This window comes from Haliotis rufescens, unplaced genomic scaffold (assembly GCF_023055435.1).
Source record: "Haliotis rufescens isolate VD_foot unplaced genomic scaffold, xgHalRufe1.0.p SCAF_2, whole genome shotgun sequence".
Classification (NCBI taxonomy): Eukaryota; Metazoa; Mollusca; class Gastropoda; order Lepetellida; family Haliotidae; genus Haliotis; species Haliotis rufescens.
In genome coordinates this window covers 23,685,783-23,712,240 of record NW_025963890.1, presented here as the reverse complement: position 1 = coordinate 23,712,240, position 26,458 = coordinate 23,685,783, and the positions used below count along the sequence as shown (strand labels likewise).

The window sequence follows — 26,458 nt, the reverse complement described above, 5'->3', positions numbered from 1 at the left end:
GGGTCTTAACATTTGGACAGAATGGGCAATACCTAAAAATAGAAACTTGTATGTTCATGAACCTCCATGGCCGTACCACTTGAGTTTTTCGCAACTGTGGCGGAAGAATTAAGCCATTGGCTTCAGTCTTTCTATGCAGAAATGCTACCCCAGATCTCTTTATCAGATAGCGTGAGATATATTGATCATATAAGGGATTGTATTTTGCATTTTCAGGGTGAGGAATCAAAACTATCTTTCTACCATGACCAACCAAGTCCAGGAAAAGGGACAGTTTTCAAATTTAAGCAAGGCGACAAAGCGATCCAGATTGCTAAACAATAGAACTTTAGGCAGTAGAATTTATAAAATCAATCACAACAGGGCGTTATATCGGTTTTAAATAAATAAAAGAATCCATTGTTTGTTGTCTAAGTCCTGTCAGGCTGAAATGTACAAGTTTCACGAAAGACGTTTTTCCCGCCTATATAAATGTTTACTTTACAGAACTTGATCAGCATATGAATATACTCGCCCTGATCAAAGTAGTGTCCACCCATTATACGAAGGTATTTGCCTGTGCTCTAACAAATGTTAACGTTACCGAAGGCTTGATCAACTCAAAAGTATGGATAAATGACGATTTTCCTTCTTCAAGAGATACATGTTTCATCGCATAGCTGTGATGTCTTTACCTTCATCTTCTTATAAAATCAACGTAAAAAATGCAGAACATTCCTTACTGAACACGTTAAGAATGACTGTTTACACACGGTAGCCCTGCCTCTACATGTTTTGCCATCTATGCATCTTTTTATCACGCTCAGATGAAATTAGACTACACCCGTAATGTGGCTTTTTGTACATACGTAAAAACTGGGTCGTGTTCCGGTTCAGGAGCTGGCATCACAGTCACTACTGGGTCCCGCACACTGACGACGCTGTTTGACTGTAGTCTGAAAGAACTCGAAGGTCAGTACACTTATGTAGATCATAACACCATCAGTTTTAGTGGCTGATGTTACTTTAAATTTTTGTCTTTTTTTTAAATAGTCCGTACATAGCACAACGATCTTTCCGGATATTTTTTATGAACAAATCGGACTGTTTGCTAACCTTCTCCTTAGGTTGGTGAGAACATGTACACTCGTCTCAGTGAGTGAAGGTCAAATATCAGGCATTGTGTCTGTCTGGGCACCCATATAAATCATATATGGTCTGGTCACCTAGTAATGTTCTCCCAACATCCCTCTTGTATTATTAATATGGTTAGCTAAATGATGATAACACTAGAAATAGGTTGTCTGAATCAATTCGTTTAGTGTCTGTGGTTTATTATATCGCTTTGATAACAATGACTAGGCTCGAGATTCGGCCCTCGTGAAGAAAGGTATCTGGAACGTTTTAGTTGAGTTAGCAAAGTCTATGTACGTTGTTTTAGCTAAACCTATATCAATGTATGAACAAGGGCAGGATTGGTGAACAATGTGACTGGTGCCAATATTAGCTTCATTACATATATACATAACAAACAGTGCATGCTACCCGTCATAAATTATATATAATTGGAATTATATGTTAGAAACTAACTTACAAAATTGTATACAATAACATTGATATTTATTTCCATGGTATTTAAGTGTTTGCTGAGGGTAAAATATTAATTGACAAATGCAAGTATTTTGAAAGTTAATGTCATCAAGTTGTCATCAAATCATTGAGTGTAGACATAACCTTTCGACATATGTCAATGTAACTGGGAAACATGGGCAAAGTAATTGACTTAAAATGTCTTCTTTACCCTGCGATCAACATTAACTACACAAATGTGTCTAACGCACACTGTGGATTAGCATACTTTGAACTTATTTCTGGAATATAGCATGTAATTTTTATGTTAATCTGTTTAGAAATGCCACAATAGTTCAACAGACGTGTCATCTCATTTTCACTGTGATTTTATCACTGTTTGGTGATGTAACAGGCCCATGTATGCCGAATTCTGTACAATGACCTGGTTAGTGTGGTGATGTACATCTAAATAAATGTTACTCCCTGTCTATAATTCGTTAAACCAGAAACGTGGTAATCTAGGGTCCCGTTCCACAAAGCGATCGTAGCGCTACGACAGTCGTAAGTCTATGTTAAAGTATGGGAGTTACGATCACCTTTGCGCTAAGACCCCTTTGTGGAACGGACCCTTGGAAGATTGCATTATGTATGATACAGTCCCGACTTGTGAGGTTTTACCGTACGCAATTACTACGAACATGTTATTTTAAATCCAATAAATAAAAACCCCATCATATTAGAGTAAGCAAATATTACTCCGTGCCAATGATTCATTAATTTAGATGTTAGATGGCTTAGTAGGTTGTCAACTTGTACCTTAACCTTTTGTACGTTGACATAAGTCATATGCCTTTAAATAAACCAATACTTGGAACACTTTTACAAAGTCTATTATTGTATTCTATATTATTTACTCTGCGAGTGTGCATTTGTAGTCGTTGTTTGAAGATTAAAATTCATAGAAAATAAGTCAAAGTTGTATGAATAGAGAAATCAGTTAGCACCGTATTAACATTGAGGAACCTCAGGTTTTAGTTTTCAGAATGTTTCAATGGCGAACATGCAGTGTGTACGTGGCATTCCTATATAGGTTACCAAGGTCTAGAATACAGATCCAGGGCCCCATTGCTCAAAAGACTCTATCGGTCGGTCCCCACGCAATCCTTGAGTTACTCATACAACGATGACTCGTCACTTTAGCTGGCCCAGCTTTAGCTGCTTACCCATCCAGAAACACAGACGGTGAAAGATGCCCCACTTGTACAGAGATGAATGTCTATCGTTGTGTCAGGTTCAGTAACGTTCAGGCAAAGTTGCCGATTTGTAATACAGTTTCCTGAGGCGTGAAAGACATATAGGTCAGGCACTGTCGTCACGGCGGACTTTGGAGTGCGGTTAAATGCTTCTTTGAAGAGTCACTTACAAAACATATCGTGTCGGTTTCATGTTTCAGGAGGAAAACCCTACGGGATGGGGCGGTGGGGTAGACTAGTGATAAAAGCGTTCGCTCGTCAGGTCTAAAAAGCCGGGTTCGATTCCCCACATGTGTAAAGCCCATTTCTGGTGTCCCACGCCGTTAAATTGCTTGACTATTGCTAAGAGCGGTGTAAAACCATACTCACTCACTCTTCGCGGTGCGGGGTGGTGTGGAAGCTGCGACGATTTTGCCAAAAAACAAACATATTTAAGCATCCGGTTTTGCAACAAAAATATGTTTTCGCTGGACAAGTCATGAAAATGGGTTTAAGAAACATTATTCTTCTGTTCCACAGGAAACAATGTTTATCTTGAAGCACTTACCCAAAATATATTCTGTCCCTTACAAAAATCCTAGCTTTTGACTTTACTACGATACAACTATCAGCGTTGTAGCTATTACTAATTCCCTCTTAACCAATATACCCCAAACAAACAAACAATCAAGTAATAATTATTTTGCTTACCTGTGTGTGTCGGGATCATGTCAACTAATTATGACTAGCTCTTGAGGATTTTGTTGTGATAAGCACATCAAGCCTTTACCATGACTTAAATTAACAAAAGCATTACTGAAATAAATTTCATCCAAGACTTGATAAATGATGACATCATTCTAGATGGCTGCGTGCATCGTCCTCCTTATCGCCTGTGCCCTGCCCGCTCTGGTCCTAGGCTACTCTACAGCAGCAGGACCTCCAGCCTGCATCAACCTCACTCCTCAACATGATGGTACCATCGCCCAGAACTCAACGCCGCCATACTCACTCTTCGTGGATACAAACTCTGTCAAAAAGGGAGGGATGGTTACTGGTAGGTTCTGGAAGATAAGGCCCTATTAAAAGTGGGAAGGTATCCGGAAGGTTTCCTGAAAACGGAAACCTTTTTTGCTGCGACCCTTTCCGTACTCATAAGAAATCATACACGTTCGAGCAAAGTATAACAACTTCTGGTGGCTCTAAGGAAGGAGAATGACACTGTTCTCACATGACAAACCTTTCGCCAAACAAAACCCTTTCCATATTCATAAGAAATCTCTACTAGTAGTAGAGGCGAGTGTACGATTCCGACTACATCATGGGCATGTGTTTTTATGAATCACTATGGTGTTCGTGAAAAGGTGAGCGTATTCTGCCCCACACATGTCAAAAAACACAAGCAAAGGCGAGTCAATTGATCACCTAAAAAACCACGAGAACATATGGTAACGAAGTAAATGCGTCAAAACATTGTACTGACATGAGAAAACTTTCGTCAGGTTATGAACTCGTCTGTAGATGATATTTCATCTATGACTGCGCAGCTGCTACTCACGCTAGTCTCATAAAAAGATCACAAAACCACCTCAGACTGAAACACCTGGTTTGACGGCCAGAAAAGAATAGAACTCTATCCACATACCACAATGAGGAGTTAACAGGGGTCTATTATTTTATGCCATGGCGGCAAAATATACAATAGATGTGTTAAATGTATTGTGGCGACAGAAAGTATATGTTTTATATACTTAGAAATAACTTGGTCATGTAGAGAACTTGTAGTAGGTTCATGTAAGAAGGAGATAGGAAACTTCTTGTTTCATTGAAATACACACAATTAAACAAATAATGATATTCATCTGCAGTTCCATTTGATAGACATAATATACATTTTCTTTTTATGAGAGTAATGTTCTGCCTTCTACCTGCTTCATCAGGTAGACGGTGACAAGAAAGTCTGAAACGAACTAAACTAGTTTCCCATTTATTAGATAAATTTTGTGGATAATTTTCAATTGCCTTGTAGAATCTGCTTTTCCTCGATGTTCCAGGTCAGAATTCCATTTTTTAATATATAGGTCTCTAAGATTATTCGATATTTTTATGATAAAGCCATTTATTGTTTTTATGACAATTGGTCAATTCAAATAATATTATTGCCTATTGTAATAAAAGTGTCATAAATGCAAGAAATACAGTCCTTTGTTTTGTTGATTTTACTCAAAAGACATTATAGATAAGACCAGATAGCTTCGAATTATTCCTGTTGGCAATTTTGACGCAAAAGAGATGATTAAAGGTAAATATCAATATATATCCGTGGAGTCTTAACGAAATTTAGATGCAATATACGTACTTTTAACATTAGAGCAGTTAGATTTTTAAAAAGCCCTGCAATTGAAAATCGCCCTGTTCATGCTGTAACCACCCAAATAAAGAAGAACATCACGTACTTTTAATATGCCAGTTTAAGAAATGAGTACATGCAACAGAATCTTAGAAATGGACCATCTCGAGAAAAGCTGATATACTCTAAACCGAAAAAGTGAATGTGTTATTTAATTGTCCCGTGTTATTGTACCGCACATTCCTCTTGCGGGCTAAGAAGCCAGTATTAATCTATTATGAAATTCGTGTTTGCAAACCCGTTCTACGTGTCCTGAAACTACAGTGCCAAGGCTCCACTGTAACTTGTACAATGATATGATGTACCGGGCCCCCTTCCTTCGCTCTGTACCGGGTCCCCTTCCTTCACTCTGTACCGGGTCCCCTTCCTTCACTCTGTACCGGGTCCCCTTCCTTCACCCCATAGCGGACCCCCTTCATTCACTCTGTACCGGGTCCCCTTCCTTCACTCTGTACCGGGTCCCCTTCATTCACTCTGTACCGGGTCCCCTTCCTTCACTCTGTACCGGGCCCCCTTCCTTCACTCTGTACCGGGTCCCCTTCCTTCACTCTGTACCGGGCCCCCTTCCTTCACTCTGTACCGGGTCCCCTTCCTTCACTCTGTACCGGGTCCCCTTCCTTCGCTCTGTACCGGGTCCCCTTCCTTCACTCTGTACCGGGTCCCCTTCCTTCACTCTGTACCGGGTCCCCTTCATTCACTCTGTACCGGGTCCCCTTCCTTCACCCCATAGCGGGCCCCCTTCCTTCACTCTGTACCGGGTCCCCTTCCTTCACTCTGTACCGGGTCCCCTTCCTTCGCTCTGTACCGGGTCCCCTTCCTTCACTCTGTACCGGGCCCCCTTCCTTCACTCTGTACCGGGTCTCCTTCCTTCACTCTGTACCGGGTCCCCTTCCTTCACTCTGTACCGGGTCCCCTTCCTTCGCTCTGTACCGTGTCCCCTTCCTTCACTCTGTACCGGGTCCCCTTCCTTCACTCTGTACCGGGTCCCCTTCATTCACTCTGTACCGGGTCCCCTTCCTTCACCCCATAGCGGGCTCCCTTCCTTCACTCTGTACCGGGTCCCCTTCCTTCACTCTGTACCGGGTCCCCTTCCTTCACTCTGTACCGGGTCCCCTTCATTCACTCTGTACCGGGTCCCCTTCATTCACTCTGTACCGGGTCCCCTTCCTTCACTCTGTACCGGGTCCCCTTCCTTCGCTCTGTACCGGGTCCCCTTCCTTCACTCTGTACCGGGTCCCCTTCCTTCACTCTGTACCGGGTCCCCTTCCTTCACTCTGTACCGGGTCCCCTTCCTTCACTCTGTACCGGGTCCCCTTCCTTCACTCTGTACCGGGTCCCCTTCATTCACCCCATAGCGGGCCCCCTTCCTTCACTCTGTACCGGGCCCCCTTCATTCACTCTGTACCGGGTCCCCTCCATTCACTCTGTACCGGGTCCCCTTCCTTCACTCTGTACCGGGTCCCCTTCATTCACCCCATAGCGGGCCCCCTTTATTCACTCTGTACCGGGTCCCCTTCCTTCACTCTGTACCGGGTCCCCTTCATTCACCCCATACCGGGCCCCCTTCCTTCACTCTGTACCGGGTCCCCTTCATTCACCCCATACCGGGCCCCCTTCCTTCACTCTGTACCGGGTCCCCTTCATTCACTCTGTACCGGGTCCCCTTCATTCACCCCATAGCGGACCCCCTTCATTCACTCTGTACCGGGTCCCCTTCCTTCACTCCATACCGGGCCCCCTTCCTTCACTCTGTACCGGGTCCCCTTCATTCACCCCATAGCGGGCCCCCTTCATTCACTCTGTACCGGGTCCCCTTCATACACCCCATAGCGGGCCCCCTTCATTCACTCTGTACCGGGTCCCCTTCATTCACCCCATAGCGGGCCCCCTTCATTCACTCTGTACCGGGTCCCCTTCATTCACCCCATACCGGGCCCCCTTCCTTCACTCTGTACCGGGTCCCCTTCATTCACTCTGTACCGGGTCCCCTTCATTCACTCCATACCGGGCCCTCTTCATTCACTCTGTACCGGGCCCCCTTCATTCACTCCATACCGGGCCCTCTTCATTCACACCATACCGGGCCCCCTTCATTCACACCATACCGGGCCCTCTTCATTCACACCATACCGGGCCCCCTTAATTCACTCCATACCGGGCCCCCTTCATTCACTCCATACCGGGCCCCCTTCATTCACTCCATACCGGGCCCCCTTCATTCACTCTGTACAGGGTCCCCTTCATTCACTCCATACCGGGCCCCCTTCATTCACTCCATACCGGGCCCCCTTCATTCACTCTGTACAGGGTCCCCTTCATTCACTCCATACCGGGCCCCCTTCATTCACACCATACCGGGCCCCCTTCATTCACACCATACCCGCTCTTCATTCACTCTGTACAGGGTCCCCTTCATTCACTCCATACCGGGCCCTCTTCATTCACACCATACCGGGCCCCCTTCATTCACTCCATAGCGGGCCCCCTTCATTCACTCTGTACCGGGCCCCCTTCATTCACTCCATACCGGGCCCCCTTCATTCACTCCATACCGGGCCCCCTTCATTCACTCCATACCGGGCCCCCTTCATTCACTCTGTACCGGGTCCCCTTCATTCACTCCATACCGGGCCCCCTTCATTCACTCTGTACCGGGTCCCCTTCATTCACTCCATACCGGGGCCCCCTTCATTCACTCCATACCGGGCCCCCTTAATTCACTCCATACCGGGCCCCCTTCATTCACTCTGTACCTGGTGCCCTTAATTCTTTCTTCGAAGTCTATCATCAGCGGTCCCTTAATTCAGATCGGCAACCAATTGAAAATAGTCGACTAGTCCTTGGTCGCTTCACTGAGTCTCTTTGCTAACAGTTTAATATTTTTTTCATGGTAGAATGGAGATATACATGTTGACAGTGTGTTTTCACTGTGGAGCTAGATACACAGTATGCGCCTACTGAACTGCCCCATAATTGACGGTTAAGTGTTTGTCATTGTATGTCGTATTATCCCTGGCTACTCAAAGTTACATCCCCTCTGGCGACCCGACTAACATTTCATACCTGGCTGTTCAAAATTTACATCTTCTCCGACACCCTGACCGTATGTGATCTCTGACAACTTGACACTCAAATCACATTTGTTCGCAATACTGTGGGGAACAGGGTAAAAGTGAGCAGGCTGGTGGATCAACCGCATGGGGGAGTAGAACTGAAGGTGTCTTGTAGTCACGGGTACTACAGATATGTAACCCAGGAACATTTCAGAAAACAGGAATGTACCCCAGATCGCCTTAATTGAAACGGAGATCCAGTGAGATGGGAGATTCCTGAGGAAAATCTAGACATTCTTCAAGGGCATTTGCATTACAGAAGGGCTTAGCTGAAGGGAAAATGATATGGTTCAGCGACTGTGAGACAGACTAAAATGTACCTTAGCCAAAATCAGGACCTTTAGCGGGAGTAGAGGGAATTATAAGCTTAGACTTGCTTAGTATTTTATAATATTCATGCTAGCTAAAATAAACTTTGATTATATTTTTTAGTATCAACCCAAAAAGTTGGATTAAACTGATACATTAAGATGACACAAAAGTGAATAATATTTGCTGCTCACATATCAAAGTTTGCATCACTGTTCCAATGTGTAAAGCCGCAGATAGGCTATTGATTCTCAACAAGCCAACATGCAAGGCACGCTAGAGCGGGACAAGGGGACCTTCCTGTGACTCATCAGTTGGCAGTAACCCTATGGCTTATTGTGGCGCCAGGCTTGGCAGAATGGTTCGAGAACTGCAAGGGGCTGAGGCCAGTACGTCGATGGTACAGGCAGACAAGTGGAACATTTTACACCTCAAACCCTTATCCCCCAATGTAACTAAATGAACTTCGATTAATATCTGAAAATGTCAATGTGCATCCAAATTCAACCATGGGATAATAATCTATTTAGCTTTCTGCTGGACTTTACTGCCTGTGATACCATCCGGAACCAATTTCAGGACGCTTTTAGTGATGACCATGTGCCCTTTGATGAGCTTATATTTAACGATTTAGCTATCGAACGTAAAATGTGTTCATGTTTGCTTATTGCATACATAGATGTCAACCAAAATATCTGTGTCTGTGAATTTTTGTAGAAATTGTTGGCGGCAGATATTTGTATAAGTTCTACCTGTCTACGCCGATTTGACTTAATAATCAGATCAAACGTTAACCTGAAAGCTTTTGGTTGCCACGATGGTGCCTCTCTCGTATTACTCTGTATGTGTCTTGTATATTTCAGTCACCCTGAACGCAACTGCCACCGACGGATACTTCGAGGGTTTCCTGGTCCAAGCCCGCTGTACCAAGTGTAGCACCGCCGACACTGCCATAGTGCCCGGGACCTTTGCCAAGTATACCGCCTCGGATGGTACTATTCAAACCATGGACTGTTTAAATGTCACCAAGGTATGTTTGCAACCATTATTGTATTCAAAGAAGCACAGTAACATTTTCAAAGTATGGTTGCCCTAAGAAACACAGTAATGTGTTCAAAGTATGGTTGCCTTAGGAAGCACAGTAACGTGTTCAAACTATGGTTGTCCTAAGAAGCACAGTAACGTTTTCAAAGTATGGTTGCCCTAAGAAACACAGTAATGTGTTCAAAGTATGGTTGCCTTAGGAAGCACAGTAACGTGTTCAAACTATGGTTGCCCTAAGAAGCACAATAACTTGTTCAAATAATGGTTGCCCTGAGAAGCACAATAACGTGTTCAATGAATGGTTGCCCTGATAAGCACAGTGACGTTTTCAAACTCTGGTTGTCCTAAGAAGCACAGTAACTTGTTCAAAGTATTGTTGCCCTAATAAGCACATTCACGTGTTCAAACTCTGGTTGCCATAAGAAGCACAGTAACGTGTTCAAACTACGGTTTCCCTAATAAGCACATTCACGTATTCAAAGTAGTGTTGTCCTAAGAAGCACAGTAACGTGTTCAAACTACGGTTGCCCTAATAAGCACATTCACGTGTTCAAAGTAGTGTTGTCCTAAGAAGCGCAATAACGTGTTCAAACTCTGGTTGCCCTACGAAGCATAGTAACATGTTCAAAGTATGGTTGCCATAATAAGCACAGTAACGTGTTCAGACTATGGTTGCCCTAAGAAGCACAATAACGTTTGGTTGCCCTATTAAGCACAGTGACGTTTTCAAAGGCTTGGCTGAATCTTATAGAAATATCTTCTGACCTCAACGATTCAACAAAAGTACAGAGCATGAAACGTTGAACAAAGATGCGTATCGTGTTTTGTGTTTTCATTCTTAGAACTCCATCACCCACACAAGTGAATTTAAGAAGAAGTCAGTTATGTTCACCTGGAAGGTACCAGCTGGTTACGACGTGTCACAGGGTATCAAGTTCAGGTACGTTAAACACCAACCAATTATGGCATGAACTCACCGCCCTGGTATTTGTCAACCATGTTGATACATTGTCAAATGCTGAAGACGTTCTCAGCATACATTCTATGGATGCGTGATCGTGTAACATTGTCCATAAGAGATAAACGTCCATTCTACCATGACTTTGAAAAATACCCGATTCTGATTGGCCAGACAGAGGTTTATTAATCACAGTAACTCGTCATGACGTGTGCCTCACAGACATCCTCAGGTAAACCTTGCAAAACATGCTTCATTTTCTTTAGGGGTGACAACTTCATGTTTGCTTACGAAGTAGCTTACATATTTTCAGTGTCCTTACATGAGTGTAAAGCATATTGATGTAAAAACATTGTTTGAGTATATACAGATACATACTTTGTTTGGAGGCGATATCAGGCTTTCTTCATTTACGTCGACAACATACTCAAATCTATTCCGCTTCACTCATTAATATTGTCATAGTAGAATGGATATAAAGATGCTGTTTTTTATGTAGAACTTTGTTACCATTCTACCGTGCCAGAACCCGATTATATATGTTCTGCTTATGCATACCCCACCACCATCATGCCATGTCATTTATGCCAAAAGTATGGAATTTTAGAAGGGACATTTTCGCATTGTCGCCTTGCAAAAAACAAGCAAAAAGTGTCGTATTGTCGCCATTTGGTTAATTTTGACACTTCTTGCTTGTTTTTGAAAGGGCGACCATGTCCCTTCTAGGATTCCATACAAAAGACTTTATGCTGCTCCCTTTGTAAGTATCACGTTATTTTCCAGGGCTACGGTTGTCAAGAGTCTACGAACATGGTGGAACACGGTGATGTCTGACGAGATCAGCGTCACGACCAGCAGCTGCTCACGGTCTGCATCGGCGATGGCTGTTGTCATTGGCTCCATCATTGCTTCTCTGTTACTATCGCACTATTTATAGTTCAAACAATTCCATGAACAGCACGTATTTGTTTCTTTCTAAGAATTCGTGCAGGCTTTTCTGTAAGTAGAAATCAGCGAATGTTATACCCAAACCATTTGAAGACGCTTCTTTACAAGTCTGTATTTCCAATGTATCTTTATACAATGCATATATCATATTTGTATGTTAATTGGCAATATAGTCATCTGAATTGTATCAAAATGATCTGTTTGAAAATTGTACTGAATTCTTCATCAAATAAACTCCAAATATAAGTCTGAAATGTAAAATCCTGCAGTTAAGTGTCATTAAAGAACCATGAGCATTGTCATTATGAATCTTACCTGCTGTCTCAAGTGCACGACATACTTTCCCTTTTCGCGAACACCAAGTGTTATCACTGATGGTCAGTGATTCGTTCATATTTGACGTTTATTAAGATATAACAAAAACTATGCAAAGAAACAAACTGTAATTACCATTCTTAAATATATGTTCCTCGCTGTACGTGTAATGTAACCGCATTGTAGATTCTGTTGTGAGCTTCGTCACGTGATGATACTTCATTCCCTAATCTCGTGCGTGTAATGTAAGCACATCACAAGAGAGCTACATGTATATATGTATACCAACTGTATTCTACTCCAGCAATACCACACCTCTCATTCTAGTCACACAAACAGATTGACGACACAGTGACACATAATTAGCCGTGGCCCTTCAGGTCGAATCTCTCCTAAACTAGTTATACACTTCCGTGATATGTCACTGAGCTCCAGCTGTTTCACAGAGATTGTCAGTCCTAGAGAACATAAGACAAGAATTCCACCTGAAAGAGATCCTACATGTTATCTGGGTATTCTTTTTTCCTCACATAAATATAAAACGTCAAAGCCTATTGTTTCAGCGAAGATCTTTTCATAATGATAAACGCTGACAAAGTGGAACCTGGATAAATACAAAGAAATACAAACGCAAACAAAACGGTAATTAAAGTTTTAGGATCGCTGGACCCACGCGAAACGTTTCATTTAATTTGTTTGTTTGTTTGTTTCTTGTTTCGCTCACAGCAGTATTCCAGTCAATTCAGTGATACCATCATGATGATCAATGGACGCAAAACGGCATGCATCAACCTAGTCAGCAAGTCTGACATCCCGATCCCTGTAGTGGACAAGCATGGGGTGCTTAAGACCAAGCTTCATTTTACGGCTGTCATGGACTCCCAAATAAACATGTCTGGAGAATATTTGTAATGTGGGAGAAACTATTTCTCGGATCAACAATGCAGAAATTCAGCGCCGATGATCATGACTTGTAGTTGAAAACAATGAGGTCCTTAAACTCGCCACTCTTTATAAGATTTATAGAAATTAGGTTACATGAGGACATTCGTACATTTATGTTACAAATAAGAAATATATGAAGATAGACTGGTTTATGTGCTGGAAATGTGTAAGGTGACAGCATACACGTATGACAGTATATGCTAAAACAAAGTTAGATCCCAGGCCGCGTCATACCAAAAGCCGTTAAAAGACGGTACATGTACTTGTTGTTGTCCTGCTGCGTCAATACATTCACTGTTAATTCTGTGTGGTTGAAGGCAAACATATGATAAGCATACAACTGGACGATAACAGATAGAAGTAGCATCCCCAAGGTAACAGTATTCACTCCACACATCCTGTGGGTGTGGCTTCTTATTTACGGCATGATGAACCCTCAACCTGCATGTTACACCAGCGCCGAACGTGCTGTAGCTGCATCTCGCCAGCCTATTGCGCCAGACATGTTCATTCCACCACAGATTGCATTCTGATTGCAGGTGCAGCTTTCCAAGGTATGTAGGACTTCAGAACAAATGAAATACCGCCTTTCATGATAGATGGCGATAGTACACACTATGGTTCTACTATGACATTTGTGTGCAAAATTTTGGACAGGAATGCAAACATTTTAGGAACTTTTAACAAGCAAGGCGCAGTTATATCCTAACATTAATTTCTGTCCAAAACTTCATATTAAAAACTGTCAGATTTTCAGTTAAATGAATTGTTTAATATAAACTGCAAATAGATTTATTATATATACAAATCTAGCTTGGCATTTACATTTCATTTGTTACATCTAACCTTCATTGATGTATTTATTGAAATATGTCCTATGTGTAATGGAGCGGTATCAACAAGCACTTCGCTTGTTTACCAATCCATTTTCACACTTTTGTGGCTGAAATCAACCAATGCTTCAGGGTCCTGTTACTATGCTTGGACTGAAATCACCAAATGCTACAGGGCCATGACACTATGATGGGACTGAATCACCCGATGTTACAGGGTCCTGACACTATGATGGGACTGAAATCACCCAATACTACAGGGCCATGACTTCATGTTCGGACTGAAATCACCCAATGTTACAGGGTCCTGACACTATGATGGGACTGAAACCACCGAATGCTACAGGGCCATGACACTATGAAGGGACTGAAATCACCCAATGCTACAGGGCCATGACACTATGATGGGAATGAAATCACCCAATGTTACAGGGCCATGACTCTATGATGAGACTAAAATCACCCAATGTTATAGGGTCCTGACACTAGGATAGGACTGAAATCACCCAATGTTACAGGGCCATGACTCTATGATGGGACTGAAATCACCCAATGTTACAGGGTCGTGACACTATGATGGGGCTGAAATCACCAAATGTTACAGGGTCATGACTCTATGATTGGACTGAAATCACCCAATGTTACAGGGTCCTGACTCTATGATGGGACTGAAACCACCCTATGTTACAGGGTCCTGACACTATGATGGGACTCAAATCACCCATTGCTACAAGGCCATGACACTATGATGGGATTGAAATCATCAAATGTTACAGGGTCCTGACACTATGATGGGGCTGAAATCACCATATGTTACAGGGTCCTGACTCTATGATGGGACTGAAATAACCCAATGTTACAGGGTCCTGACACTATGATAGGACTGAAATCAACCAATATTACAAGGCCATGACTCGATGATGGGACTGAAATCACCCAGTGCTAAAGGGGCCTGACTCTATGATGGGGCTGAAATCACACAATGTTACAGGGCCATGATGGGACTGAAATCTCCCAATGCTAAAGGGTCCTGACACTATGGTGGGACTGAAATCACCCAATGCAACAGGGCCAAGACTCTATGATGGGACTGAAATCACCAAATGTTACAGGGCCATGAGTCTTTGATGGGACTGAAATCACCCAATGCTACAGGGCCATGACTCTATGATGGGACTGAAATCACCCAATGTTACAGGGCCCTGACACTATGATGGGACTGAAATCAACCAATGCTACAGGATCCTGACACTATCATGGGATTGAGATCACCCAATGCTACAGGGTCCTGACACTATGATGGGACTGAAATCACCCGATGTTACAGGGCCATGACTCTATGATGGGACTGAAATCACCCAATGCTACAGGGCCATGACTCTATGATGGGATTGAAATCATCAAATGTTACAGGATCCTGACACTATGATGGGACTGAAATCACCCAATGCTAAAGGGTCCTGACACTATGATGGGGCTGAAATCACACAATGCTACAGGGCCATGATGGGGCTGAAATCACACAATGCTACCGGGCCATGACTCTATGATGGGACTGAAATCACCCAATGCTTCAGGGCCATGACTCTATGATGGGACTGAAATCACCCAATGCTACAGGGCCATGACTCTATGATGGGACTGAAATCATCCAATGCTACAGGGCCATGACTCTATGATTGGACTGAAATCACCCAATCCTACAGGGCCATGACACTATGATGGGACTGAAATCACCCAATGCTACAGGGTCCTGAATCTATGATTGGACTGAAATCACCCAATGCTACAGGGTCCTGACTCTATGATGGGACTGAAATCACTCAATGCTACAGGGCCATGACACTATGATGGGGCTGAAATCACCCAATGTTACAGGGCCATGACTCTTTGATGGGACTGAAATCACCGAATGCTAAAGGGCCATGACTCTATGATGGGACTGAAATCACCCAATGTTACAGGGTCCTGACACTATGATGGAACTGAAATCAACCAATACTACAGGATCCTGACACTGTAATTGGACTGAGATCACCCAATGCTACAGGGTCCTGACACTATGATGGGACTGAAATCACCCGATGTTACAGGGCCAGGGCTCTATGATGGGACTGAAATCAACGAATGCTACAGGGCCATGACTCTATGATGGGACTGAAAGCACCCAATGCTACAGGGCCATGACTCTATGATGGGACTGAAATCAACCAATGCTACAGGGCCCTGACACTATTATGGGACTGAAATCACCCAATGTTACAGGGCCATGACTCTATGATGGGACTAAAATGACAAAATGCTACAGGGCCATGACACTATGATGGAACTGAATCACCCAATGCTACAGGGCCATGACACTATGATGGGACTGAAATCACCCAATGCTACAGGGACATGACTATCTCATGGGGCTGAAATCACCCAATGTTACAGGGCCATGACTCTATGATGGGGACTGAAATCACCCAATGCTACAGGGTCCTGACACTATGATGGGACTGAAATCAACCAATGCTACAGGGTCCTGACTCTATGATGGGACTGAAATCACCCAATGTTACAAGGCCATGACTCGATGATGGGACTGAAATCACCAAATGCTACAGGGCCATGACACTATGAAGGGACTGAAATCACCCAATGCTACAGGGCCATGACTCTATGATGGGACTGAAAGCAACCAATGCTACAGGGTCATGACACTATGATGGGACTGAAATCACCAAATGCTACAGGGTCCTGACACTATGATGGGACTGAAATCACCCGATGTTACAGGGCCATGACTCTATGATGGGACTGAAATCACCCAATGCTACAGGGTCCTGACTCTATGATGGGACTGAAATCACCCAATGTTACAAGGCCATGACTCTTTGATGGGACTGAAATCACCAAATGCTACAGGGCCATGACACTATGAAGGGACTGAAATCACCCAATGCTACAGGGTCATGACACTATGATGGGACTGAAATCACCAAATGCTACAGGGTCCTGACTCTATGATGGGACTGAAATCACCAAATGCTACAGAGTCCTGACACTATGATGGGACTGAAATCACCCGATGTTACAGGGCCATGACTCTATGATGGGACTGAAATCACCCAATGCTACAGGGCCATGACTCTATGATGGGATTGAAATCATCAAATGTTACAGGATCCTGACACTATGATGGGACTGAAATCACCCAATGCTAAAGGGTCCTGACACTATGATGGGGCTGAAATCACACAATGCTACAGGGCCATGATGGGGCTGAAATCACACAATGCTACAGGGCCATGACTCTATGATTGGACTGAAATCACCAGATGCTACAGGGCCATGACTCTATGATGGGACTGAAATCACCCAATGCTACAGGGCCATGACTCTATGATGGGACTGAAATCATCCAATGCTACAGGGCCATGACTCTATGATGGGACTGAAATCACCCAATCCTACAGGGCCATGACACTATGATGGGACTGAAATCACCCAATGCTACAGGGTCCTGAATCTATGATTGGACTGAAATCACCCAATGCTACAGGGTCCTGACTCTATGATGGGACTGAAATCACTCAATGCTACAGGGCCATGACTCTATGATGGGACTGAAATCACCCAATGTTACAGGGTCCTGACACTATGATGGAACTGAAATCACCGAATGCTAAAGGGCCATGACTCTATGATGGGACTGAAATCACCCAATGTTACAGGGTCCTGACACTATGATGGAACTGAAATCAACCAATACTACAGGATCCTGACACTGTAATTAGACTGAGATCACCCAATGCTACAGGGTCCTGACACTATGATGGGACTGAAATCACCCGATGTTACAGGGCCAGGGCTCTATGATGGGACTGAAATCAACGAATGCTACAGGGCCATGACTCTATGATGGGACTGAAATCACCCAATGCTACAGGGCCATGACTCTATGATGGGACTGAAATCAACCAATGCTACAGGGCCCTGACACTATTATGGGACTGAAATCACCCAATGTTACAGGGCCATGACTCTATGATGGGACTAAAATGACAAAATGCTACAGGGCCATGACACTATGATGGAACTGAATCACCCAATGCTACAGGGCCATGACACTATGATGGGACTGAAATCACCCAATGCTACAGGGACATGACTATCTCATGGAGCTGAAATCACCCAATGTTACAGGGCCATGACTCTATGATGGGGACTGAAATCACACAATGCTACAGGGTCCTGACACTATGATGGGACTGAAATCACCGAATGCTACAGGGCCATGACACTATGAAGAGTTGAAATCACCCAATGCTACAGGGCCATGACTCTATGATGGGACTGAAATAACCCAATGTTACAGGGTCCTGACTCTATGATGGGACTGAAATCACCCAATGTTACAAGGCCATGACTCTTTGATGGGACTGAAATCACCAAATGCTACAGGGCCATGACACTATGAAGGGACTGAAATCACCCAATGCTACAGGGTCATGACACTATGATGGGACTGAAATCACCAAATGCTACAGGGTCCTGACTCTATGATGGGACTGAAATCACCAAATGCTACAGAGTCCTGACACTATGATGGGGCTGAAATCACACAATGCTACAGGGCCATGACTCTATGATGGGATTGAAATCACCCAATGCTACAGGGTCCTGACACTATGGTGAGACTGAAATCACCCAATGCTACAGGGCCACGACTCTATGATGGGGCTGAAATCACCCAATGCTACAGAGCCATGACTTTATGTTGGGGCAGAATCACCCAATGCTACAGGGTCCTGACACAATGATGGGACTGAATCACCCAATGCTAAAGGGTACTGACACTATGATGGGACTGAAATCACCCAATGTTACAGGGCCATGACACTATGATGGGACTGAAATCACACAATGCTACAGGGCCATGACACTATGATGGGACTGAGATCACCCAATGCTAAAGGGTCCTGACACTATGATGGGTCTGAAATCACCCGATGTTACAGGGCCAGGGCTCTATGATGGGACTGAAATCACACAATGTTATAGGGTCCTGACACTATGATGGGGCTGAAATCACACAATGTTACAGGGCCATGATTGGGCTGAAATCACCAAATGCTACAGGGCCATGACTCTTTGATGGGACTGAAATCACCCAATGTTACAGGGTCATGACACTATGATGGGACCGAAATCACCCAATGCTACAGGGTCCTGACACTATGATGGGACTGAAATCACACAATGCTACAGGGCCATGACACTATGATGGGACTGAAAGCAACCAATGCTACAGGGTCCTGACACTATGATGGGACTGAAATCACCCAATGTTACAGGGCCATGACTCTATGATGGGACTAAAGTCACAAAATGCTACAGGGCCATGACACTATGATGGAACTGAATCACCCAATGCTACAGGGTCCTGACACTATGATGGGACTGAAATCACCAAATGCTACAGGGCCATGACTCTATGATGGGACTGAAATCACCCAATGTTACAGGGCCATGACTCTATGATGGGACTGAAATCACCCAATGCTACAGGGTCCTGACTCTATGATGGGGCTGAAATCACCCAATGCTACAGGGCCATGACTTTATGTTGGGGCTGAATCACCCAATGCTACAGGGTCCTGACACAATGATGGGACTGAAATCACCCAATGCTACAGGGTCCTGACACTATGATGGGGCTGAAATCACACAATGCTACAGGGCCATGACTCTATGATGGGACTGAAATCACCCAATGCTACAGGGTCCTGACACTATGATGGGACTGAAATCACCCAATGCTACAGGGTCCTGACACTATGATGGGACTGAAATCACCAAATGCTACAGGGCCATGACTCTATGATGGGACTGAAATCACCCAATGTTACAGGGCCATGACTCTATGATGGGACTGAAATCACCCAATGCTACAGGGTCCTGACTCTATGATGGGGCTGAAATCACCCAATGCTACAGGGCCATGACTTTATGTTGGGGCTGAATCACCCAATGCTACAGGGTCCTGACACAATGATGGGACTGAAATCACCCAATGCTACAGGGTCCTGACACTATGATGGGGCTGAAATCACACAATGCTACAGGGCCATGACTCTATGATGGGACTGAAATCACCCAATGCTACAGGGTCCTGACACTATGATGGGACTGAAATCACACAATGCTACATGGTACTTGTTGTTTCCCTGCATGGCGCTCGGCATTAAGGGGCTAAAACTCGAAATCAATATACTGTGTCTGAGTATGACATTAATGTGAAACTGCGTCATGGTATCTCAGTGTACTAGCACAATGAAATCGGTATTAGTCCGGACGAGTACAAGCAGCCACACACGAACACGTGCATCCACGTCGCTATATAAGTGCAATAATCTTGAACGCAACGTTAAACCCCATTTCACCTCACTTCACCTCACCTCACCTCATCTCACCTCACCTCACCTCACCTCACCTCACCACACCTCACCTCACCTCACCACACCTCACCTCACCACACAACCCTGCCCTGTAAATTCCGGCGCCTCAGTCAAATCGGCCACCAGTGCCCCCAACGTATCATATGAGATGCGTTTATCACCAAAGGGTTTAGGGGATTGTATGAGCTGAATGGGCTTGTCGAACGTTCAGCTGGTACAATCCCGTACACCTCACTAGTGACACATTTGTCTTTACGAGTTGACGAGTTATAATCACTTGATTTGTGTTTTATGATATGTTGGTGTGTGCCAATGACTATCCTGTGACAGACTTACAGCATTGTAACTCAATCTGCGAACAGGGTCGATTGCAACGTGACAAGCTAGTGGTGTCCCATCAAACATAATAACGTCATGACATCCACACAAATGTCCACGGATGATGAGAACTCGTGCCTCCCCCCCCCCCCCCCCCCCCCCCCCTTTTTTTTATTTTTTATCTTTACCTATCAGCAAAGAACTGTTTTACACAAAATTCAAGAACATTTATTTCAAAATAGTCTTCGAAGAGAGAGAGAGTATGTTCAGTTTCCTTTAGATAATGATTTAGAACATGTTTACAATCTAACAATGTAAACTTTCTTGTGGTCGGCAATCTAGAAATATATCTGAACATATTTACATGAAATATGTATTCATCAAACCCACGTCATCGTCATACTGTTTCAAGGTATCAAACGTTGAAATTTGTCCCTAATTATATTTATACATTGATGCAGTTTTACTAACTCTGCGTTGATTCGGTTCCCAGTGCCACAAAGTTATCTTTAAATTTGATTATTGCGGATACTTATTTCTATCTCAGATGAAGCCTTGTATAATTATCTTCGGAATCAGCGTCCTCGTCCTCGGCACGAGAGCAAATGTGTTCGACCTGAGAAGTTGTGAAAATATGGTGCCAGCTGGCCTGACGGCGACCGAGCAGACCTCCCTACCACCCTACCGTGTGTCGGTATCAACCACGGAGTATGAAGATGGCGTACCCGTTGATGGTGTGGCTTAAAAAAACACTCAATCTGTTTTCTAGTATTGGTCATTAAAATTAGATTGCAGTGATGACACGGTAACAGACTCGTTCGTAGAGGCGTACAAATAGGAGAGCATTGTTAGATGCAAGAGCAGAAGTATCATAATTATAATTTCAGCAATCGTGGTTACACCACCAATTGCTTCACACAAACTGATGTAAGAATAAACACATTGCTACTGTAACTACTTAGTGTTTCTACTTTGTATAGATTTGTGGTCAGAGTAGGTCCCCAGTACCTCGTGCGTCTCTCCTTATCTGGATTCTGATCAGAGTAGGCCCCGAGTACCTGCTGCTTGTCTCGCTGTGGGGGTTCGTGGAAAGACTAAATCTCCACTTCCTCATGCTTGTCTCCCTGTGAGGATTCGTGGTCAGAGTCAGTATCCAGTTCAACACTCCTTATGGGATTCTGGTAAAAGTAGGTCCCCAATAGCTGCAGCTTGTGTCCCTGTGGGGATTCGTAGTCAGAGTAGATCCCCAGAATTTCATACGTGTCTTCCAGTTAAGGGATCCTGGTCATAACAGGTCCCCACTACTTCATGCTTGTCTCCTTGTGGGGATTCTGATCAAAACAGGTCCCCAATGCCTCATAGTCTGTCGTCAGAGTAGGTCCCTAGTTCCTCATTCGTTTGTGGTCCCCAATACCTCATGATTGTCTCCTTGTGGGGATTATGGCCAGGACGACAGTTCCCCAATACCTCATAATCTCTGATCAGAACAGGTCCCCAATACCTCATAATCTCTGGTCAGAACAGGTCCCCAATACCCCATGCTTGTCCTACGAGCCGACAGAAATGTGTATCGTCAGTCAGGCTCTGGGACTTGGCTGATCGCAAGTTGATATAACATAAAATTGCTGACAGTAACGTTACACCACACACGCTGACTCTCTCAGATTCTCATGTTAACCACCGCCATGGCATAAGTATGTCGCCATAATCTATTTGTCGATGTTATCATTTCAGTGGTACTTTCGTCAACGGATGCCTCGACCACATTCACGGAGTTACTTCTACAAGCAAGATGTCTCACCTGTGCAAACCTGACGGTGCCTGTTGGGACATTCACCATTCCTGCCGGCCAATCCCCCAGTGAGATACTCGGCTGTTTTGAGACAATGGTATATGCATAACGTCCTCTTTTCCTGCATATTCATGGTCCCCAGCAGCGTGCCCAGCTTGAGAAGACTAAAGGGTCGGATGGACAGACTTTGTGACTTGGTTCATTGAGTGTCGTTGTGCCCCAGTGGGACGTTTGCTCATGATATGAACCATTGCTTTATCGGGTTCTAGACTCAATTACTTACAGGGCGCCGTGATATAACCGGCATATTTAGGACTTCGACGATAAAACAACGATCACCTACCGACTTTTGCCTACAAGTACACATTTCTATTGGTAGAATTACTTAACCCCACTTCCTCTCTTGTTGTTTTTTCTTGTGTTTTAGCTGTAGGTGTATTGGTCCATACACATTACACGTTCCTTATGCTGTGGGTTACAGCACTCGCCACAACGAAGGCCCGGTCTGATTCTTTGATATTATGTGTGAAGCCCATTCTTGATGCTCCCCAACGTGACAAACTCGGAATAGTGCTAAAATCAGTGCTAACACTAATCACTCACTCGCATTATCAGTAACGCAAATATCTCCAGGCACGTGCTTAACTAAAAATTACGAAAAATATGTAAAATCGTCGCACTAAAACTACGCTCTGAGAACATACTAAATGTCAAACCACTGTCATAGCCACCCAGTTGAAGGCTGTGTTGAGGAAGCAGTATTTGTATTGTTTAAAAGAAAGATTTCTTATAAATGTTATATTTCTGTTTTCAGTCACCTGAGCTACACAATCATCACATTAAATGGGATATACGTTTTGTTCAAATCTCTCCGTTTAGCGGATGTCCCTGGGCGAAACTAGGTGTAAAACTTGAAACCTGTGTGTGTAGTTATTTCACTTGCCATTCTTCGAAGTCAGCGGGCAGCTGCAGGTGTATGGGCGTAGTTCTTACACCAGCCCATGTAGTCAAGGGACAGGCCTCAGCTGCAGGTGCATGGGTGCAGTTCTTACACCAGCCCATGTAGTCAGGGGACAGGTCACAGCTGCAGGTGTATGGGTGTAGGTCTTACATCTGCCTATGTAGTCAGGATACAGCTCATAGCTTCAGGTGTATGGGCGTTGTTCTTCCACCTGCCCATGTAGTCAGGGGACAGGTCACAGCTGCAGGTGTATGGGCGTAGTTCTTACACCAGCCCATGTAGTCAAGGGACAGGTCACAGCTGCAGGTGCATGGGTGTAGTTCTTACACCAGCCCATGTAGTCAGGGGACAGGTCACAGCTGCAGGTGTATGGGTGTAGGTCTTACATCTGCCTATGTAGTCAGGATACAGCTCATAGCTTCAGGTGTATGGGCGTAGTTCTTCCACCTGCCCATGTAGTCAGGGGACAGGTCACAGCTGCAGGTGTATGGGTGTAGTTCTTACACCTGCCCATGTAGTCAGAGGACAGACCTCAGCTGCAGGTGCATGGGTGTAGTTCTTACACCAGCCCATGTAGTCAGGGGACAGGTCACAGCTGCAGGTGTATGGGTGTAGGTCTTACATCTGCCCATGTAGTCAGGATACAGCTCATAGCTTCAGGTGTATGGGCGTAGTTCTTCCACCTGCCCATGTAGTCAGGGGACAGGTCACAGCTGCAGGTGTATGGGTGTAGTTCTTTAACCCGCCCATGTGGTCAGGGTACAGGTCACAGCTGCAGGTCTATGGGCGTAGTTCTTATATCTACCCATGTAGTCAGGGTACAGGTCACAGCTGCAGGTCTATGGGCGTAGTTCTTATATCTACCCATGTAGTCAGGTAACAGGTCACAGCTGCAGGTATATGGGCGTAGTTCTTATATCTACCCATGTAGTCAGGGTACAGGTCACAGCTGCAGGTCTATGGGCGTAGTTCTTATATCTAACCATGTAGTCAGGGTACAGGTCACAGCTGCAGGTCTATGGGCGTAGTTCTAATATCTACCCATGTAGTCAGGGTACAGTCACAGCTGCAGGTGTATGGGCGTAGTTCTCATATCTACCCATGTAGTCAGGGTACAGGTCACAGCTGCAGGTCTATGGGCGTAGTTCTTATATCTACCCATGTAGTCAGGGTACAGTCACAGCTGCAGGTGTATGTGCGTAGATCTTACACAAGCCCATGTAGTCAAGGTACAGGTCACAGCTGCAGGTGTATGAGTGTAGTTCTTACATCTGCCCATAGTCAGAGGACCATGTCACAGCTGCAGGTGTATGGGTGTAGGTCTTACATCTGCTCATGTTGTGCTTGAGTTCCAACAATTATGAGTTAACTTTTCTGCTTCCAGGCAGTCATTACATCATCAACCACAAATCCCAAGACAAGTGTCACTTTCACATGGACGCCGCCTGCTGGTTTCGCGGACGTCGTTATCATGCGGTGAGGGTGTAGGACTTCCCTTACAACCAACATTTGCATTATCAACAACGGCCATCACAATAAGTGATACCGCTGAGGGTCAAAGGCTTCGACAGACCGCCGTGATAAAGCTGAAATATTGCCTAGTGTGGCGTTAAACAACAAATAAACAAACATACATTGTCATCGACACATAAAAAAGGCACGTTTTGTCTAGTTTTTATTACATACAATGAACAATTCGTCTCAATCAATACACATTTTTGCATTAGAAAGAATGTTTGATGAAATCTGTCAAATATTATATCTATTAACTTTCTGTGTCCTTTTCAGAGCGACGTTTGTTCAAGATAGCACACGGTGGTGGGGTAATGTTGTTTCCCAGACAATGAACGCCAAGTCAGTGCCGTTAGGAGCTGGTGGTTCCACACCCGCAGCCGCTATACGTCCCCGGCCGACCAGCCCCGGGACGACCCGACCGCCAGCAACTACATGTAGCACGTCAGCCTCGCCCTCCCCTGCCGCTACTGCACTAGGCCCGACACTGGGGCTCCTCACGTACTGTCGTCTTCTATTCTAAATACACGTAGCATATACTGAACAAAGCGAAGACCCAGCTGGATCCAAATTAGTTTCAAACAAGAAGATAGGGTAGTGTCATATATAATATAACTGACGTTTTACTGTCATTTTATAGTTTGTTTTCTTTCAGACATCTTGAAGTACTGGCACCTGCTTGATGCACTGAATATTATGTACCTTTTTGGCAATAAATACAATGATGCATTAGACGTGTTTTAAAATCAATAAACATCTTCATAACAATAATATCCATCTCAAAGACTTAGCAGAATCCTTAACATAATCAAGTAAGGACTTTCTTTATATTCAAAGAAAGTATTTGAGACAAGTGGAATTTATACCATTTGGATTTTCAATAGGTCAAAGGATTTGATTCAAGTTTTGCATACTCAGAAAAGAACACAGTTTAATTATGTCAAAAAATTGATTTTTCACAATGTCACCCGACGAATTTCAGGAAACGTTTCATACCTTGTTCCACTGGACATTTTGTTTTACTAAACGTATAGATGTTGTCAGTTCAGAACAATTTGTCGAAAACGAAAGCAAAGTCAACTGAAGTTCACCGAGAATATGTGAAATGCTGGACTTCCTCATTGATAACATCTACGTGAGTGAGTGAGTATAGTTTTACGACGCTTTTAGCAATATTCCAGCAATATCACGGCAGGGGACACCAGAAATGGGCTTCACACATTGTACCCATGTCGGGAATTGAACCCGGGTCTTGGGCGTGACGAGCGAACGCTCCAACATTATGTATAATTTGGGGATTAGACATTTTACACATAGAATGCATCCCCATGGGCACCAGCTGTGCTCCCTCCTTGCTGATCTGTTTCGTAATGCATATGAATCGGAATTTCTGCTCGGGTTAGCAAAATGAAAACAAGGGAATTTACGCTTCAGGTATATCGATTATCTGACAACAGTCAAATAGCCACTTCCCTTCCACTGATTTACCCAGCTGAACTAGAGTCCAGTGAAACTACCACATCATTTTAATATTTAGATCTATGCATAAAGATTCGGAGTGACACAAAACTCTCAACATTTCTGTATGACGAGGGGGTTACTTCAACTTTCCAATAGTGAACTTTCCCTTTATTTCAAGCGATATGCCTGCAGCTCCAGCCCTGTGTACTGTTCACAACTTTTGAGGTACAATCATGCATGCTTTTCCTACGAATATTTCAAAGAGCTTTCAAAACGTTTTATGGCTGATGACAGATGTATATTATGCATT

The 26,458-nt window shown here is 44.1% G+C and overlaps 2 protein-coding genes across 3 annotated transcripts; both read left to right on the top strand.

The window, feature by feature from the left end:
• The first annotated feature begins 791 nt into the window (after positions 1-791).
• LOC124146200 (putative ferric-chelate reductase 1) lies at positions 792-11,874 on the top strand. 2 transcript variants are annotated; one of them, XM_048399768.1, is made up of 5 exons: positions 793-951; positions 3,648-3,840; positions 9,479-9,645; positions 10,502-10,599; positions 11,401-11,874. In XM_048399768.1, the coding sequence occupies exons 2-5, from the start codon at positions 3,648-3,650 to the stop codon at positions 11,552-11,554; spliced, it is 612 nt and encodes a 203-aa protein (XP_048255725.1). In that variant the 5' UTR covers positions 793-951; the 3' UTR covers positions 11,555-11,874. The 2 variants fall into 2 exon arrangements, with proteins under 2 accessions (XP_048255726.1, XP_048255725.1); XM_048399769.1 differs by lacking the exon at positions 3,648-3,840 and having other exon boundaries at positions 792-951.
• Positions 11,875-13,300: 1,426 nt separating this feature from the next.
• On the top strand, positions 13,301-25,409 carry LOC124146157 (putative defense protein Hdd11). The gene is made up of 5 exons (XM_046516307.2): positions 13,301-13,379; positions 20,970-21,156; positions 22,157-22,311; positions 24,560-24,651; positions 24,964-25,409. Exons 2-5 carry the CDS (start codon positions 20,970-20,972, stop codon positions 25,208-25,210), a joined length of 681 nt encoding a protein of 226 aa, XP_046372263.2. The 5' UTR covers positions 13,301-13,379; the 3' UTR covers positions 25,211-25,409.
• The last annotated feature ends 1,049 nt before the right edge of the window (positions 25,410-26,458 follow it).

Coding starts and splice junctions, on each gene's coding strand:
- LOC124146200 (XM_048399768.1), top strand. CDS start 3,648: ATGGCTGCGTGCATCGTCCTCCTTATCGCCTGTGCCCTGCCCGCTCTG. Junction 9,646..10,501: donor ACTGTTTAAATGTCACCAAG/GTATGTTTGCAA, acceptor TTTCATTCTTAG/AACTCCATCACCCACACAAG. Junction 10,600..11,400: donor TCACAGGGTATCAAGTTCAG/GTACGTTAAACA, acceptor GTTATTTTCCAG/GGCTACGGTTGTCAAGAGTC.
- LOC124146157 (XM_046516307.2), top strand. CDS start 20,970: ATGAAGCCTTGTATAATTATCTTCGGAATCAGCGTCCTCGTCCTCGGC. Junction 21,157..22,156: donor AGATGGCGTACCCGTTGATG/GTGTGGCTTAAA, acceptor TTATCATTTCAG/TGGTACTTTCGTCAACGGAT. Junction 24,652..24,963: donor GCGGACGTCGTTATCATGCG/GTGAGGGTGTAG, acceptor TGTCCTTTTCAG/AGCGACGTTTGTTCAAGATA.